This window comes from Periplaneta americana, chromosome 13 (assembly GCF_040183065.1).
Source record: "Periplaneta americana isolate PAMFEO1 chromosome 13, P.americana_PAMFEO1_priV1, whole genome shotgun sequence".
In the NCBI taxonomy this organism is placed as follows: Eukaryota; Metazoa; Arthropoda; class Insecta; order Blattodea; family Blattidae; genus Periplaneta; species Periplaneta americana.
In genome coordinates this window covers 34,310,007-34,328,197 of record NC_091129.1, presented here as the reverse complement: position 1 = coordinate 34,328,197, position 18,191 = coordinate 34,310,007, and the positions used below count along the sequence as shown (strand labels likewise).

The 18,191-nt window shown below is 36.9% G+C and overlaps 1 protein-coding gene across 1 annotated transcript in view; it reads left to right on the top strand.

Moving 5' to 3' along the window:
- The first annotated feature begins 1,385 nt into the window (after window positions 1-1,385).
- Window positions 1,386-18,191, top strand: part of LOC138711792 (uncharacterized) — a 111,457-nt gene continuing 94,651 nt past the window's right edge. The window contains exon 1 of the mRNA XM_069843021.1: window positions 1,386-1,758. Coding sequence (XP_069699122.1) covers window positions 1,482-1,758 — 277 coding nt within the window. The 5' untranslated portion in view covers window positions 1,386-1,481. The remainder of the gene's footprint in view (window positions 1,759-18,191) is intronic.

The following is an 18,191-nucleotide window of genomic DNA, read 5'->3' as shown; positions in this document are numbered from 1 at the left end:
CTGCCAACTTCATGGTGTTCATTTTTACGGTAGGCTATCAATAATCACTGCATAAACACTAGGAAAACAGTTAATAAAGTACTGCCAACTTCATGGTGTTCATTTTCACGCTAGGCTATCAATAATCACTGCATAAACACTAGGAAAACAGTTAATAAAATACTGCCAACTTCATGGTGTTCATTTTTACGGTAGGCTATCGATAATCACTGCATAAACAGTAGAAAAACAGTTAATAAAGTACTGCCAACTTCATGGTGTTCATTTTAACTGTATCGATAATGAATAAGAAATCAATAAAGTTGGTTGATTACGAGGCTCGAGTTACCCTAATGTCTTTTTCTCTATCTATTTCATCGGGGCGCAACTATGCCATGTCCTTTTCTCTACCTGATGGGAACGGGGCGCAACTATACCATCCCCTTTTCTCTACCTGCCCACAAAACAAGAACCCTTTTTATCTGCTGCATCTAACCTGACCGTGGGGCGCAATCATGCCCTGCCCCTATGGCTCTGAACCCTTCAATTATGCTAAATAAGATTGGCGACAAGGCACACCCCTATTTAACACCTTGATTTGTTTCTTCCGTCTTCTTCCAAATCAATCAAAAGCTCTATAACCAGGAACTTCAATAGCAACATCTATTCCAGGTTCATGGAAATGATACGCTCATGTTTTATTGTAATATAGGCCAAATGAAGACTATAATAAAATATCTTTTACAAATGCTCCGTAGCATGCAACGATTTATTCTCCTAGAACGGACGCGGATGCGGACACGAGAGTACAATGCCCATAGTGCGAGTGTGTTTATTTCGGAACAAAAGCTCTACAATCCGCCAACATTCAATACAACATGAAACGAGAGTAAACAAAAGGACAAATTTTACCAATTCCACGTAGTACTCATAACTTTCCGTATATTCACTATTGTGGTTACAACTCTGTATTTCCGCGTTCATTGTCTTATATTAATAGAGAGAAAACAAGAGGAAAGACATTCTTGCTGTTATAACCCAGAAATTGATCAAAGGAAAGTGAAATTTATGACTACCGAAAGGGAGCGTAAATTACATTTTCGTTTCGCAATATAACGCAATACTTTTACCTGTATATGACAGAAAAAGCATTGTTGTTAAATGCGTTGCTGTAACTTGTCACAAATCGGTACGGTACATATGTGTGAATATGGTTTCAATTGTCATCAAGACAAATAAAGGACTAAATTGCTCATTGTGTCATTACTGTTAAAATTGTCCCCGCAAGCGTGAACTATTGTCTCGGTCTGAATCAAACAAAGATGTCTCCAAGCGAGACAACCAGGTTGTATAAAAGACAAGAACAGTGAAAATATATCAACATTTGAAGACAGTCTCCAGTAAATTCAGTGCAGAGCCGAGTGCAGTGATAAGTTCATCGAGTGCAGACAGATCTTAGTGTTCAACACATGCGAGACATTGAGTAACATCAAGAAGTTACTATGGCAAAGCGATTCAGATTCATCCCGGCTTGTTTATTCATATGTTACTGCATTTCCGGAAGTGGTGCCATCATCACGAATGGAAACAAGGGTGAAAGCAAAGGTCAAAGCAGCAATCACCCTCCTGCACACTTGATTTCTATCACAGAACCACCGCCGGAGCAAAATCCAACAAGACGAGCCGAATCGAAAGTGGATGCGTCGAGGGATGGCCAATTAGGAGAGCAGAGCGTGGAGAGACAATCACTGTACTCATCACCGTCACACCATTACCCAGGTAAATGAGTAATCATCGAGGCCTCGTCTACTGAATATTAACGCTTTTCCTCCCTTGCGAACTTCGTGCCACTATGCGATGAGCACAAGAGAGTCAAATGAGTTGCTCAAGTAATCTATAGTAATAAGTTACAAATCCAATTACCGCAGCTTCAATAGCCTGCAGGCCAATGGCATTCCTAAGGTAGTTTGCATGTTTACCTGTCGATTCGAAGCTACGCTTGAGCGTCGGTTCGATTCCCACTTGGGCTGATTACCTTGTTGGGCAATCATGAGATTTTTCCCAACTGTAACGTAAATGTTAGGCAATCACATGGCGAATTCCCCGACTCATCTTGACAAATGATATCTCAGCAATTAAAACTAACAATGACTTGTGCAGATAAATACTACTACTACTACTACTACTACTACTACTACTACTACTAATAATAATAATAATAATAATAATAATAATACTTCCTTACTGGATTTTAAAGAACCCTATATGCATTTCTGGATTCGCCCATACGTGCTACATGCCCTGCCCATCTCAAACGTCTGGATAAATGTTCCTAATTATGTCAGGTGAAGAATACAATGCGTGCAGTTCTGTGTTGTGTAACTTTCTCCATTCTCCTGTAACTTCATCCCTCTTAGCCAAAAATATAATAATAATTGTCATATAATCTGCTGTCAAAAAATCTGAAAGTTAGAATATAGAAAACAATTACATTATCGGTTGTTCTGTATGGTTGTGAGACTTGGACTCTCACTCTGAGAGAGGAACAGAGATTAAGAGTATTTGAGAATAAGATTCTTACGAAAATATTTGGGGCTAAGAGTGATGAAGTTACAGGACAAAAGGAGAAAGTTACACAACGCAGAACTACACGCATTATATTCTTCACCTGACATAATTAGGACCATTAAATCCAGACGTTTGAGATAGGCAGGGCATGTAGCACGTATGGGCGAATCCAGAAATGCATAGATAGTTAGTTGGGAGACCGGAAGGAAATAGACCTTTGGGGAGGCCGAAACATAGATGGGAGGATAATATTAAAATGGATTTGAGGGAGATGGGATATGATGAGAGAGAGTGCATTAATCTTACACAGGATAGGGACTGATGGAGGGCTTATGCAAGGGCGGCAATGAACCTGCGGGTTCCTTAAAAGTCATTTTTAAGTATACACAGAAGAAAAGGTACATTTAAATGTAATAAAATAGTGAAAAATCAGTTTCCCTCTTATATTACATTTAAACACAGAAGAAAAGGTATGCATTTAAATGTAATAAAATAGTGAGGAACCAGTTTTACTCTAATATTTCATTTCTTACACAGAAGAGATTCTACGAAGTTCCTTAAATAAACACATTAACCTTTTTAAAATTCTTCACTTTTCATTGCGTTTATAACATTGGACTAACTGAGGAACTGTATAATATTGTGCATTAACAATTATTTCATTCAGAATAAAACCATTTGTTACAAATGAGAAACTAGTTACAGTCACTCCTACTCTTCTTTTCTCCTTCTGGTTGTACTGCCTCTCTCAGGCATTGACCGCCCAGACGATTTTCCTCCATTCATCTTCTCTTCAGCGTCCTCCCGCTCCATCGTGTGACACATGCAGATTTAAGGTCTTTTTCAACCTCTTTCTCTTAGTGGGATCATTCAACTCTTTTGATTCCTTATGGATGGGTGAGGGCATAGTTAGCTTTTTACAAGGACCATTTCCGTAGTCTCTCATGACATGTTGCAGCCGTGTAACTTTTCTTACATTAAAATCAGTAACTTATAAAATATTTATTTATTTAATTAATAAATCTGATAGGATGAAGGCCATAAGGCCTTCTCTTCCATCCTACCAGATAGCACATATAAATATAAAAAAGAAATACAGACGCTGATGAAAATAATACAAATTAAATTAAAGCCCTATAGAGGGTCAACAGGGTCAAAAGAACATTATAGAGCTGTCATCGAGCTAATACAAGAAAAAAGAAAGAAAAACAGAAATAGCAATGATGATAGTAATAACTGATAACTAATAATAATAATAATAATAATAATAATAATAATAATAATAATAATAATAAATGCATTACATATTAATTGTAAATTTTACAACAGCATAGTTACAATATTTACTGTATGTCGTGGATTAAGCCAAAGTTGCGCAACCCGACAGGTGTTGAACAAGCAATTCCATGAACTAGAATATGATTTTTTAATTTAAATTTGAATTTAGATATTGTCCGACAGTCTCTGATATAGTCAGGGAGAGAATTACAGAATGCTGAAGGATGATGAATAGAAGGATGTTCTGTACAGAGGAATAGAGAGAAGGTACATGTTCCGGGTTCGAGGTAGTGAAAGGTAAACAAAACGAGATGCTGGGTAAGAGGGTGTGGAGGTGTGGATGATTTTAAATAGTAATAAGAGGGAGTTGAAGAATCTTCTTTCTTTAAGTGGATTCCAAGACAACAATTCTAGTGACGGTGTTACATAATCGAATTTTCTAATGTTACAAACGAAATGAACGCAGGTATTGTGAACACGCTGTAGTCTATGGGCAAGATCAGTATTTAGATTCGTGAATAGAGAATCGCAATAATCGAATTGGGGCATCACTAAAGTTTGAATCGGGTTCTTTTTAAGGCTGAGAGGTAAAACGTTGGTTAAGTGTCTGAGGGAATGAATTATGTAAAAAGTTTTCTTACGTATGTAGGTCACCTGACTTTGAAAATTTATATTTGAATCTAAATATACCCCTCAATTTTTTACAGTTAGCCAAATCTAAAATACAATTTATTATTACGGTATTTTATTTTCTACTCACAAGAAAAGTACTAGAGTTGTCATAAAGAAATTTTGGAGACTTTTAAGTCATTAGCAAGAGCTACTGATATAGCTGTCGAATATAAAGAGAAACATCTGATTTTTTACTTCCTTTATGCTAAAATCATACTTCCATTTCGGCACGTTTTGTATAAAATTATGCTATGTAATTGTTACAATAGTGAGACGTCAAGCCACTCGAAGTATCATTGTTCAGAAAATGCTTCAAACAACTGGGAACATCGAATTCGTGCCGGTGACTCGCAATGAACACCTTCTCGCAAAACGAATTGAAAACCGAACTTGTTTGGCGATTCGAATGCAATATAGTCCTCTGACCTCATGCCTGGTTTATAGAACAAATACTACCGACTGAAAAGGTATTCGACTAAAACAACGAGAAAGCAACAGATACAAGACCGTCTTCACAATCAGCCAAGTCTCTTGCAGAAGAAGGCGAATCTTCACAATCAACCAAGTTTGTTGAAAACGAAGACGAATCGTCCCAATCAGAATACGTTACCTCGCCGGAAAAGGAAGATCGATCAACTGAAAGGAAAGATTGTTGCTTTTTTTTCAGGAAAAATGATGGAAGACTTAAAAATGTGACAAGAATTCAAGGTCGATTCATTTACATACAGTAAGTAGCTTAGGACAAATCCATCGCTGGAAAAGCAACTCGTTTGAGGTGGTACAGAGGAGATTTGCTGAACAGGTTGCGCTATTTGGTATTCTCGAACTTCGAAAATGCAGTAGGCCTAAATCTTGGTCATCCGATTCATGAGGCCGTCATTCAAATTTGGGCAAGAGATTTCCATATCATTAGCAAGAACTAATGACGTAGTTCTCGAATCTGATAAGAAAAGTCTGATTTCCAATTGCGTTTAAGCAGAGGCGACCTTCACACTTGTCACTTTACATATAAAACAAATCGCAGTGTATGAAGAATTCCCATTTGTTTACGTTCATGCGTTCGACATAGGACTCCAAACATCGCAGAGGTCATCATTTGTAACAGTTGTCATAAACTCATAAAGTACACTTATATAAACAACTTTTTTTTTTTACTAAAGGTGGATACTTAACCGTTGATCGTTTACCCATATCAAACCAGTTGAATACTCAATTTAAAGTCAGAATATTTGTCTAGGGTGCGTCATAGGAGACTGGTCTACGCTCTGACAACTCGAGTACTTCTCTTGTCAACTATCATCTCACAAACAAAAATGTTGTGCTATTGTAACAAATGTGTTTCAATTTCTACTGACACATCTGTATGTCCATGACAAAGCGTTTGCAGAATAATCGCGTGCTAGTTCTTTCACGTCGCTTCTCTAAGTCAAGCTTTCTCAAACTTTACGGCACTATAGAATTTTAATTACAGAGGAATACACGCGAAGTCTATTATTTGTCATGAAACAAAACAATTAGCAAAATAATAATTAACTTCAAATTGTCTAATGATTTCAGTAAATTTCAGAAATAACAGTTATACCTCAAAACTAAATATTACAGAGTGATCCGTTAGGGTATAGATAAAATAAAAACACCGTAAAATATTTACTACTGAACTTCATTTGTTGAAACTTTGAGCATACAACACTGATAGATGGGAGATTCCTCAGAGCTCAACATGACCCTCATTGCGCACCCTGCACAACTCGTAACGATGATGCAATTCAGCCCATGTCCGTTGTGACATAAGAGGGGTGATTTGTTGAAAAGCTTGAGTAAATTTTACTCTCATATCATCAATGTTTCTGGATTTCTGTGAATAGACAATGTCTTTAACAAAACCCTACACGAAGAACTCAGGAGGGGTTAGATCTGGCGAGTTTGGAGACCAAGCCAACAGATAGCTGCTTCTCGTACTGGATTCGCCTGCGACTTCCTGCATGTTCTTTAACATAGAACCTGTTTCTACAAATGTTCCATACCACAACATTATGGAATCGGTACATTACGCACACCATACGCAAGTCGAAATTCCTTTTGAACTCTTTTACCACTCTCAAATTTAGCATACCGTAGAACACATTGTGCCCGCTGTTGATTTGTAGTAGCCATTTTAATCATCTACGATTTTCATTTGTCCTTTCAAATTATGCATTGTTGATTGTCATATATGGAAACTCCCATCTTTTAATCATAACATAACCAGAAAGATATTTTTCCTACTATCATAATAGCTTTGTAATAATAAATTAAAATTATCCATACCCAAACGGATCAGACTGTATATCTTAGATCCTATTACAATTTAAATAAGAAATAACACCAGAAATGCAACCAAATCTGTAAAACTTATATGTTTGGTTGGAACGACTGGAAACAAGTGTGCCGATGAGTTGGAAAAACTAGCTGCCGCTTCTCATCTAGAATAGGCCTGCACAAACAACAATCAACGAGCGCGCACGCTCCTTCAGAGCGGGAGAGCGGTGTTTACCGCTCGACGAAACGGAGAGGAACATACGTCAGAATGACATAGACTTGCTATACGTAGAGGAGAGGGAAACGACCACTCAGTTATCTAGTGGAGTGCAGTGTGTAGGCCTATTCTCAGTAACTGTTTCACGTTGCTTACCTACTGCTACAGTACAGTATGGAGGAATCTAAAAGACGGAACAAAACATTTAACGATTTACAGCTCGAACTTATTGATCTTCAATGTGACCTAAGGGCTAAAAATCGTTTGAATAATACTACTAGCCTGGTTGAGTTTTACAAGACTAAACATTAGCAATACAGTACAGTATGAAGGAATCTAAAAGACGGAACAAAACATTTAACGATTTACGGCTCGAACTTATTGATCTTCAATGTGACCTAAGGGCTAAAAATCGTTTGAATAATACTACTAGCCTTATTGAGTTTTACAAGACTAAGCATTAGCAATAATATCCACGACTACACAGGCTGGCTGTGAAAATGATTGCTATGTTTGCTCAACATTTATATTGAAGAGTCCAGGGGAAAAAGGGGGGATGTCCACTTTTAAACAATTCTCAGGAAATCAATTTTAAAATTTGAAATTCTATCATTCCAAATATAATACTGATAATTTAACCAGCAGTTATTCGGTAACTTAGAACTTTCTTCCCCTTTTCTAAGTGTAGAATGAATACACTTCATATGAAGTACATAAGCGAATGGAAATCTGAATTTTACCTGAAAGTGGATATCCCCCCTTTTTCCCAGCAACTGCTTTCTATAATCAACTTTAATAGAGGCAGACATCGAACATCTGTAACTGATGTTTCATTATGATCAGTAGGCTACTGTTCCTTTCAGCTGCCAACAGCATAAAACCTCGTTTTCATGTACTGATAAATAAAAATATAACAAAATGATATTGTACATTTAAGTAGCTATATAATTTCTATTATTTCTGTAAAATAAATATTTCTTTATTAATTAATAATAATCCAAGATAGTTTTCAAACACTGAACGTGAATTCATTTCATAAGCACTCGTAATAGTACTTCCTTTTGTGTACATTTTGTACGAGATCACTCCTTCGTCCAGTCCACCCTTATACAGAGCGCAGCTAATATCTGCATTCCGTTCATGAGCTGTGAGCCGGCTCGGAGAGCGCAAACCTTGCGCAGGTCTAATGTAGAATTTTTAGTGCATACATTTTATCTTTCCACGTTCGCATTTGAGTACCTCTCGCTGTGTACTGCCGCCTCTGCTCTACTCTCGCGAATGTGAAAAGACAAAATGTATGCACTCTAGTATGTACACAAAGTGCCCTATGACCTATTATGTATTATGTGAAGAAGCCTTTAAAAAAGCGCCTAATAAGAAATGGAATGACTATTTGCTTCTCAACATAAAAGGAGACCTGACTAAAGAATTAGGCTATACTTCCCTATGATTTACAATAAATTAAACACTAAATTAATGCAGTCAAACTTCGTGCAAATTCGATTCTTATCGGGTTGTGGCAAATATGGTAACTATTTCGAAAGGTTCAAGGTAGAAACAATACATTTGTACAAGCAAACAGTCAAATAAATAAAAAATTGTTATTTTCAATGTCAAAATTTATTATTTGAGTGTCACAAATTTGAACTAGTTTGTAGATTAGGTAGGTGTAACACCAAATACTCTCCATCAAAGCATTGCAAATGTTTCGAAGCAAATGCTGTTATAAGGATTATTTACGATGTATTAATTATGTTCGCAAAGTTTGTAAATCTGAACATGAGCTCTCATTTATCTATGTGATTTACCGTAAACTATATCATAAAGTATATTATACTCACTGGATTTATAAAGTTAAGCAGAAGCTTCAATCACCTACTCTAGTAATATAAATGTCATACTATATATATTTAAAAATAAATTAATTTAACAAAATATTAATATATATATATATATATATATATATATATATATATATATATATATATATATATATATATATATATATAAGCGAGTTTTTTTACAGCTGTTGCTGCCCTCGCACCCTAATGTTCATCTTTTTTTGTAACAAAACTTTTAATTTAATTTATTTCAGCAATATTAATTATATCATATTCTATTTATTCAACAAAGATTTATAATTTTAAACATAAGCTTCCATTAATCAATGTAACATAAATTTTATAATCCAGAAAAAGGAAATTTTAAGGTGCGTGTATCTCACAAAGCAGAGTTGAGAGTTCGATGTTAGGCTGCATTAAATTTCGTGAAGTTTACGTCCTACAACATATGTACAGTTATAGTGCAGGCTATAAGGCTAGATAATTGCAGGTAATTCACACTTAAAGCATCATGTCATTAGGAGAAACCCTTTAGAAATAGTCTGTGGACCACATTATTAATATTTTTATTGTACAGTAGTGGCAAAAAAATCGGACCGACCCTTGTAGCTGACTTCAGAGCCTTGTTCACTCCAGAGCACGATAGACTGGTAACTTAGGGTGCTATGCATAGACATTTCGCTAGCCCGCGCTACGAGCGTGCTAAACTAGCCCCGGCTATAGGCTGATTACTTGTACAGGATTCATATCATATCACATCGCTAACACTGGTTTATGAATGCGAAAAACGTTAGTTCGCTGATCATCCACCGGAAGCCCGCGCTAAGAATGTCTATGAATATGGCCCTAAGACTTTCGTATTTCGAATCCTGCCTGGGAAGGAAACTTTTTTTTGTTCCTTATTCAAATTTATTCCCAATACATTTCGATTGCTGGTAAAATTCATGTTCTGGGAATAATAAGTTAATTAAGTAGTAAAATATCGCTGCTATCGAAAATTATTGGGAATAAATTAGATTAAGGAACAAAAAAAGTTTCCTTCCCAAGCAAGATTCGAACCACGAAAGTCTTAGTTACCAGTCTATCATGCTCTGGAGTGAACAAGGCTCTGAAATCAGCTACAAGGGTCGGTCCGGTTTTTTTGCCACTACTGTACATGTTTCGACATTTTGAAATGAAGTCTAAATTATTGTCCTTGTTCCCAAATTCTCACTATGTTAGAAGTGTCCGTTCACTATTTTTGCACTTTTACTTAATAAATCAGGCCGTAACGAAAAATCGATCGAATCGTTTGAGTGATCAAATACGGGTGTAGCTCTTCTGGTTGCTTAGAAATGGCTGCCGGAATGGCTTAAACGTGGTCATTTCTATCTCGAGTTCGTCCGCATTCCTCTCATATTACGCGACACCACATTCTAATACAGTACAAGAAGCAAACATTAACAGAAACTCATTGACCGATCAATGATTCGATCTCTTTGCTTGAGTTAGAGTTGTGAGAGGTGACGTAGTCATAGAAAAATTATACAGCCTACTTTTATGTTATCATCACCCCCAAAGGAGGTCGACAATAAACCGAGAATGAGAACCAAAACGAAAACGGGAAGCGAAGAATGTGAGCGTGAAGATTTTTTTATCCACAATAAACCGAGAACGGAAACGACTATGCATATCGATATGTGTGTCAGTAACGAAATGTAAGATAATTATGAAGACAGCATATTATCCTTGTCTGCCTCAACTTGTAGTGTTTCAGACAGAAAATTCAGTGGATTCGAAATTTAATCCACAGCAGTCCCTTGTAGGCCTACATGGACAAGGTAACTGTCCCCTGTCTTGTGGATTTCGTACGTTTCAAGCAGTGGCCATACATCGTGCTGACTGAAATATATGAACAGCGAGTTTCCCTATTTGTTAGTCTAATATCTAAGGTAGAGGACAAACCAGGGAAAATCTTAAACTTTTGACGATTAATGATAATGATGATGATGATTATCGCTGTAGAGTAACGGTTAACATGAGTGGCCATGAAATTGAAATTAACACACCTCTCGTTAGAGTAATTCGATGGTGCTCGGGTAAAGGGAGTTAAATAATTGTTGTGCAAATGGAGTTTTGTTTCCCATAGAAATACACAAGTTAAATTCTACAAGTGGGTGTGCAAAAAACAAAAGAGTACTAGCATTTGATGTGTTTTATTTGTGTAGAAAAATATTTCCAATTGGGTCCAACGTTTAATTTTCATTTATACGACTTATCTCCCTTTACCCAAACAGCGTCAAATTGATATGAGGATTTTTGTTGAATTGCTGGTCATTAGAAAAGAGAGGATTCCCTCAGTAGGCCCGGGTTCAAATCCTGTTTTGGGCCAGTTACTGGTTGAGGTTTTTCCAGAGTTTTCCCTTAACCCATGAAGAACAAATGCTGGATAACATTCCATGAAGGACCCTGGGTTCATTTCGCTGGCATTATCACCTTCATCTCACTCAGACGCTAGGTAATCATCGCAGTTGATAAAGCATCATAAAATAAGCCACGTGAAATGATATTGATGATGATGGTAGTGGTATTAATAAAGAAGAAAAATATAACGTTGAAGATGAGGAAGACATTTTGCTTTTCAAATTTTAAATAAGTAAAACAAGGTAGTAACTGTGCGGTTACCGAGTATCGATATAAATCGTAATAACGAAATGAGTCCAAAAATTCGTCATGTATTTACCTGACATTCGCCTTGCAACTGGAGAAAATCTCGGAAAAAACTCAAGAAGTCGTGGGATTCGAACACATATCCAAATACAACCTCGGAGCACGAATCACGACCTATGACAGTGGCTGAAAAATATTTTATAAACATGCATTTTGTAATCCTGTACATTTAACTTTAGGCTACGTAGACTACAAGATACGAAACGGTTCTAAAATATTAGACTGAACTCTTGAATCACCGCTTTTGCAATGTTATCAGAATACAGACAGTCATTATGGTGCTGCAAAATCACTTGATGCAGTCTTCCCGGTCGTTTATCTTGAATTGTGGCCTCAAGGCGATTGAATTGTTGGTAATAAATCTCAGCAGTTGTCGTTACATTCCTCGACCAGATGACATCTTCTTTGTCCTGCCATATGCACATCGTTACCTTACGTGGATGGACAAGAGTTTTTTGCACGAGGAGTTGCCTTTTTGTTTGGACTCAATCATTCATATCTGTTCTTGATGTTGCTGTAAAGGCATCACTCTTCGTCATTAGTAACAATCAGACAAAAACAATCGACGTTGTTGACTAGCTGAATGATGACGAGCAAGCAAAGAAGCACAAATGGTAACACGTAGATTTTTGTTGTTTTCACTCAAAACATAAGCCATTTTTTTTAACTTTGCTTACTATGGTTGATTGGTCACAATTCATCTTAATGACAAATTCCCGAGTTTGTTGATCATGGTGAATTATAGAGTTTAAACAGTCTATCTCAACGTCGGACTGTCTTCCTAAACGTGGAAGCTCATTCATGTGAAAATAGTTCTCATTCAAACGAGAAAACCATATTTCGTGCGGTACTTTCCCCAATGGCGTTCTCCCAGCAAATGGCACAAATGATTCTAACGGCCTCTGATGCCTTTATTCCTCGCTTAAACGCAAAGGATATATTGGAAATGTTCTTTTTTTCTACTTGGCATTACCTTAGCCCATTTAACACAAACATTCCCAAAAATTGAAAAATTCAAGAAATATTCTTTAACATAATATCACAGTCTAGAATATACAGGTCCACGCCTGTGGAGTAACGGTTAGCACGTCTAACCGCGAAACCAGGTGGCCCGGGTTCGATTCCCGGTCGGAACAAGTTACCTGGTTGAGGTTTTTTCCGGAGTTTTCCCTCAACCCAATACGAGCAAATGCTGGGTAACTTACGGTGTTGGACCCCGGACTCATTTCACCGGCATTGTCACCTTCATCTCATTCAGACGCTAAATAACCAAAGCTGTTGATAAAGCGTCGTAAAATAACCTACTAAAAAAAGTATATACAGTCACGAAGCTTGAGTTGATGAGGGACTAGAAACAATAGACTGTGCCGGTACTGTTTCATATTGTATGTGATGAGGCGATAGTAGCGATCCTAGTGGTTAGCAACTATCTATGGATGCATATTCCCTATGTACTGAGCTTCGTGACTGTATACTAGATTGTGATAATATTATAATATTAAAGTGACAAATGGCAAATCCAAAAAAAAAAAAAAAAGTCTTACAAAGAGATCCTATTGGCATGGAAAACAAAGCCGCTACAAATTCATGCACCAAGCTGTTAGCAACAAATTCTTGGAGGGAAGAAGAATAAAAAATAAACTTTCACCGCAAGTGTTTCATATTTGTTCCTGTATTAGAGTCTTGTTATCATGTGTACTCCCCCAAAACATGTATCCAACTTTATACATATTTAAGCATCCTAATTTCAGTAAAACCTGAACAAGTCTAGTAGAAACTTCCATCTCGCAGATTTTGTAATAACTTGTTAATAGTTTAATGAAACAGTAATTAGAAAACATAAATTACTTCATGATAATAGTGTAAGAACGGCACATGCTTAACGTATACATGGATACACTTTAAAATTTTAATACGCTGGTAAACCATCAAGTGATATTGGAAAGCAGCCTCTAGGCTATCAATTAGGTGGATTGCTAGTTAGCAAGGCTCGTCTGCATAGTCCAATATGTCCTGAGGCATCAAATGAGATCAATGGCGGAAACTCAATTTCAGAGCCTCTAACAACATTGATTTACCCTGACATTTACTTCCACCAACATGATGCTGATATTTGTTCTTATTACCAACCCCGAGTTTACTCATTCCTGTCTATTTATATTTTAAGTTGGTAACTACTTGACTGACCACTACGAAATATGATTAAAACTTATCATCTGAAGTTATTTCGACGTGTGTAACTTCTTTCGAAATAGCAATGGAACAAAATAATTTGTAAGTCTATATTGTTATTTATAGGATTTGCTTTTGATTACCGATTCTATAAAGAGACTATTGGGAGAAAAGATATGACAGCCATTCGCGGTGTTGCCGACAAGTAACTTGAACCGCCACGTGCAACTGTCTGAACCTTTGCTCTTACCCAAGTCTCAGGCGTAATTACAGTACACGAATTCGGAAATAAATAAAACCTCGTTAATCCGGACCCCGATAAGCCGGACTTCGCCTAATCCGGGCAGGCAAAAAAAACGATGAGTTTGGAAAAATTAAAGAACTTTGTTTTAAGGCTTACTTTTATACATTATAACTATGGAATTGCTGTCCCAAAAGAATATAGACATGTACTTCAAATCAATTTCCGCAGCAATAGTTTCGAGTGATATAGAGCCAGGTCCTCGGGCACATCATCACAATTTTATTATGTCTATCACGTATGTACTGCATTGTATGTATTGCTTTACATTTTACTGTACTGTGTAGTGTATTTAGACCTATGCCCTTTAAACACACCATAATAATCGTGGTTTGTTGCTATAAACGGAGTTTTAATGCGCTTTCTACTATTCTTTTAGGTTATTTTAGTTAATCCGGACTTCTGTAAAATCGGTCAACTTATTCCCTTCCAATTAGTCCGGATAAACGAGGTTTTACTGTACCACATACATAATTAAAATTGTCTATATAAATTACAGTTCACAAGACATGAAGGAATGACATACACTATATGATTGCTTTGCGTTGTCTCAGCAAAGTGATTAAAGAACTTGTTTCCATTCCTTAGAAACACGCGACAATGCCGGAGAATAGTCCGTAAAAAACCTGTAAAAATAGGCAGAAAATTTTCTTTTTTTCAAATGGCAAACCGTTTCTCTAAGCGATCTGAATATTGTACCGCAGCGGCTCTCAACCTTTTTCAACGACATACCACTATTTTGATTTAGGACATTAGCTGTACCACAAAACAAATTTATTATGAGAAAACGTCATATGTTGCTCCCAAGGTTATACTGAACGTTTCTGTGCTCCAATACCAATAATTGATTGCTTTACAGTATTTAGGCCTGTTTAATTAAGAATTTATTCAATGGAGCTCTCCATAAAATATATAGAAAAATGAACAAATGTAGCCCTACTTGGTATAGGCCCTAATTATGAGTATAATAATAGCTGATTGAATACTAAAAAATTACATCATAGGCTAAACGCACAATATCCCTGCTGGTGCTACAATCTGTAACAGAAATAGACATTAAAGACTGGTTCACAATAAACCGGAAACGGAAACGACGAGAACGGGAACGGAAATAATGCTAAAATAAATGTATCTATAGTCCCGTCGCTCTAATTTCTGGCAGCCAATCGCGTTGCAGGTCTGTTACATTTAAACGTGTGCGTCTTGTGATTCGCTGGTGAAGACGTTATTCATTTCTTAAGGCTCAATAAATACTTAATATAATCGCCCGCCATTTTGGCTCTTTCGTTGGCGTTCGCAGAAAGCACACGAAGACGTTATTTGCCGCTCAATTATTTGCTGAATTACAGTGCGTTTGATTTATTATCATAGGAGCTACGACATGATAATGTTTAACGGCGTGGCAAATAGATTCCTCGTATGGTAGCTCGGCAACGAAAGAACAAAAATGGCGAACGATACTATCTACCTAGACTTTATAGAGCCTTCACTTCCTAAGACGTAAGCAAAGAGGAGGAGTCACGCCGGGAATAATAACGTCACGACTATAAATGTGAGCATTCACAATAGTTAATTATGCTCACATTTAAATACATTTATTTAGCAACATTTCCGTTGCACCCTACCCCATTATCTCCTGGCCTAGTTGCCTCATAAGTGGTGCCTTCTTGGTATCACTTGTAAGGTTCATATCTGTCTTCGAACAGTTGTCTAAACAACAACTTGATAAATGTAGCCTAAAGGAAAGGAAATACTGCAATAAAATTAGCATTGTCAAGTGACGTCATTGGATCAGACTCCTCACTGCTTGTGCAATACAGGATTTCGCATAATTAGTTTCTCTATCAGCTGCTTCTACTGACATGCGATAGTGAATTACCGTGACTTCAAATGATATTGGTCCATAACAATTTGAGCCAAAAAGACGTTGATAGTAAATTTTTCCTGTTTTGTTAATCGGTTCATTAAATTCTCATAGGAAGTCTTCTCCAAATCACCTGTCACCATCCCCTTCTGCAATATACCAAAACCAACTTAATAAATTTAATACTTCGCTGAAAATCCAAGGAGTCACATTGGCAGTTTTCTGTTAATCATATTAATTTATCATCTCTTAGTCAATCGCTGTGGAGTAATGGTTAGCATGTATGACAGCGAAACGAGCGGGTTCGGGTGCAAACCTTTGTTCGGAAAAATTTACCTGGCTGAGGTTTTTCCTCGAACTCGTTTCTTCATCATAATTATACAGAGTCTTTCATAAATAACGAGTCCATCGAAAAATCAACTATTTTGCATAATTTTTTTAATTATGTTCATCTTCACGAGAAAGAACATTTCCCGATGCCGTACAGTCGAATTGGAAACAACACCTCCTTCCCCCGTCGCCAGAGGAAGCTATTTATCCATGTATAATGTGCATTTGATGCCAACTTAAAATGACCTGGAGCATGGCCTCCTATACACCAAGGACAATGGCACACGGCCATGCCTGTACACATTGTTGTTATAGACTGGAATGATAAAATTCTTAACGTTATTGCAGAAGAGAAAAATTGCTGCCTGGTTTAAATTTGGAAACAGTGTCGCTCAAATTAAGCGTTTATTCCTTAAACGAAGTGTTTCCAGGCAGGTGGATCGGTCGCACAGGCGCAATCAGTTGGCCTCCGCGAATACTTGATTTGACTCCCTGGACTTCTTTTTCTGAGGATTCATCAAGAATCGTGTCTATGCGACTAGCCACCCATCATTCCTGAACACATGATAGAAATGGTTCTCGGACAGTTGACTAAACAACAAAAAAACGTCTGACATGCTCACCAGAGTCCATGAAGAGTTGATACGTCGCTTACATTTGTGCATTCAGCAGAGCAGAAGACATTATGGAAATTGTACACCATAATTTGTCAACAATTGAAACCGTTTTTATATTTATTTGTTTTAATAAAGGTTTAAAACACTAACCATTCTTTCGTTTAATAGCTGTAGCGTCGAGGGGAGAGGGTGTTTGTTTCCAAATCGACTGTATGGCACAGGGAAGGGTTTTTCCTCATGAGGATGAACATCATTTTAAAACATTATCCAAAATAGTTAATTTTTCAATAGACTCGTTACTTATGAAAGACTCTGTACTTCCTCTCTTTATCACTATCTCCATTTCTTTCCCATATTTCTAATAAGAAAGATAAATATGTAGGCTACTCTGCAGGTAGAAGTTGCAAAAACACAAATTTTTGGAGAAACAAACACTGCACGGCCAGTCGCACGTTAACTATGATCATAGACTTTTATTTGCTCTTATCACCAGTAAACTGAGCTGCATTTGTACACAGGAAGTGTACTAATCTGTACTACTCAACTTCTAGATTATTTTAAGAGCAACATGATTTTTGTGTTTTGATGTCCTTTAGCAAATTTTGCAGGCTATTTATTTGTCCTTGTATGACCAAAAATGTGAGAGCAGCCTATAGTAGAATTAATTTCACTTCTGCTAAATATCCATTTTCTGTAACCGTAGCCATAGATCAGCACTGGACACGCCAAAACTTCAGAATACTGTAATACTAATGTTAGGGCTGTTTAAAAAGTTCATGACCTGACATAAATGCCATTGGATTCGTATCAGCAATAATGTCATTGTCAGCGTTCGTTTTTATTAGATCATGCGCTAAAATTATAATCATCTAGTGAATACATCAAGTGACACATAGGCAATGACAATAGATGTAGGTTTGTTCGCCATATTAAATATGCAGGAACATGGATTTTCCCTTACAGGGACCGATGTCTATAGTCTCGCTTCCATTTTTGCTGAAGAACTTGTCAATATTCTCTGACTGGCTGACAAGCAAGCATTCTGATGGGAGCAGATAAAAAGTTATTTTTTTCACCATGTTAATAACGTCAAAAGAAGTGCTTATAAAACTTTTGGCTACTTGACCGCAATTAAGAGGGCCGTAAAAAAAGTTCGCCAGGGGTCGTTAACAGAAAGAAAACACAATTTAATTAAAAAAATTATTGAACAGACACAGCAATTGTTGAGCTATTTTTTCAACACATTCCACACCGGAATGAGACATTTGTCATATCATGGGATCGGTAGAGAGGTGCAGGCGGCTGTCCAACGCTGGTTTCGATCCCAGGAAGCTGACTTCTACGA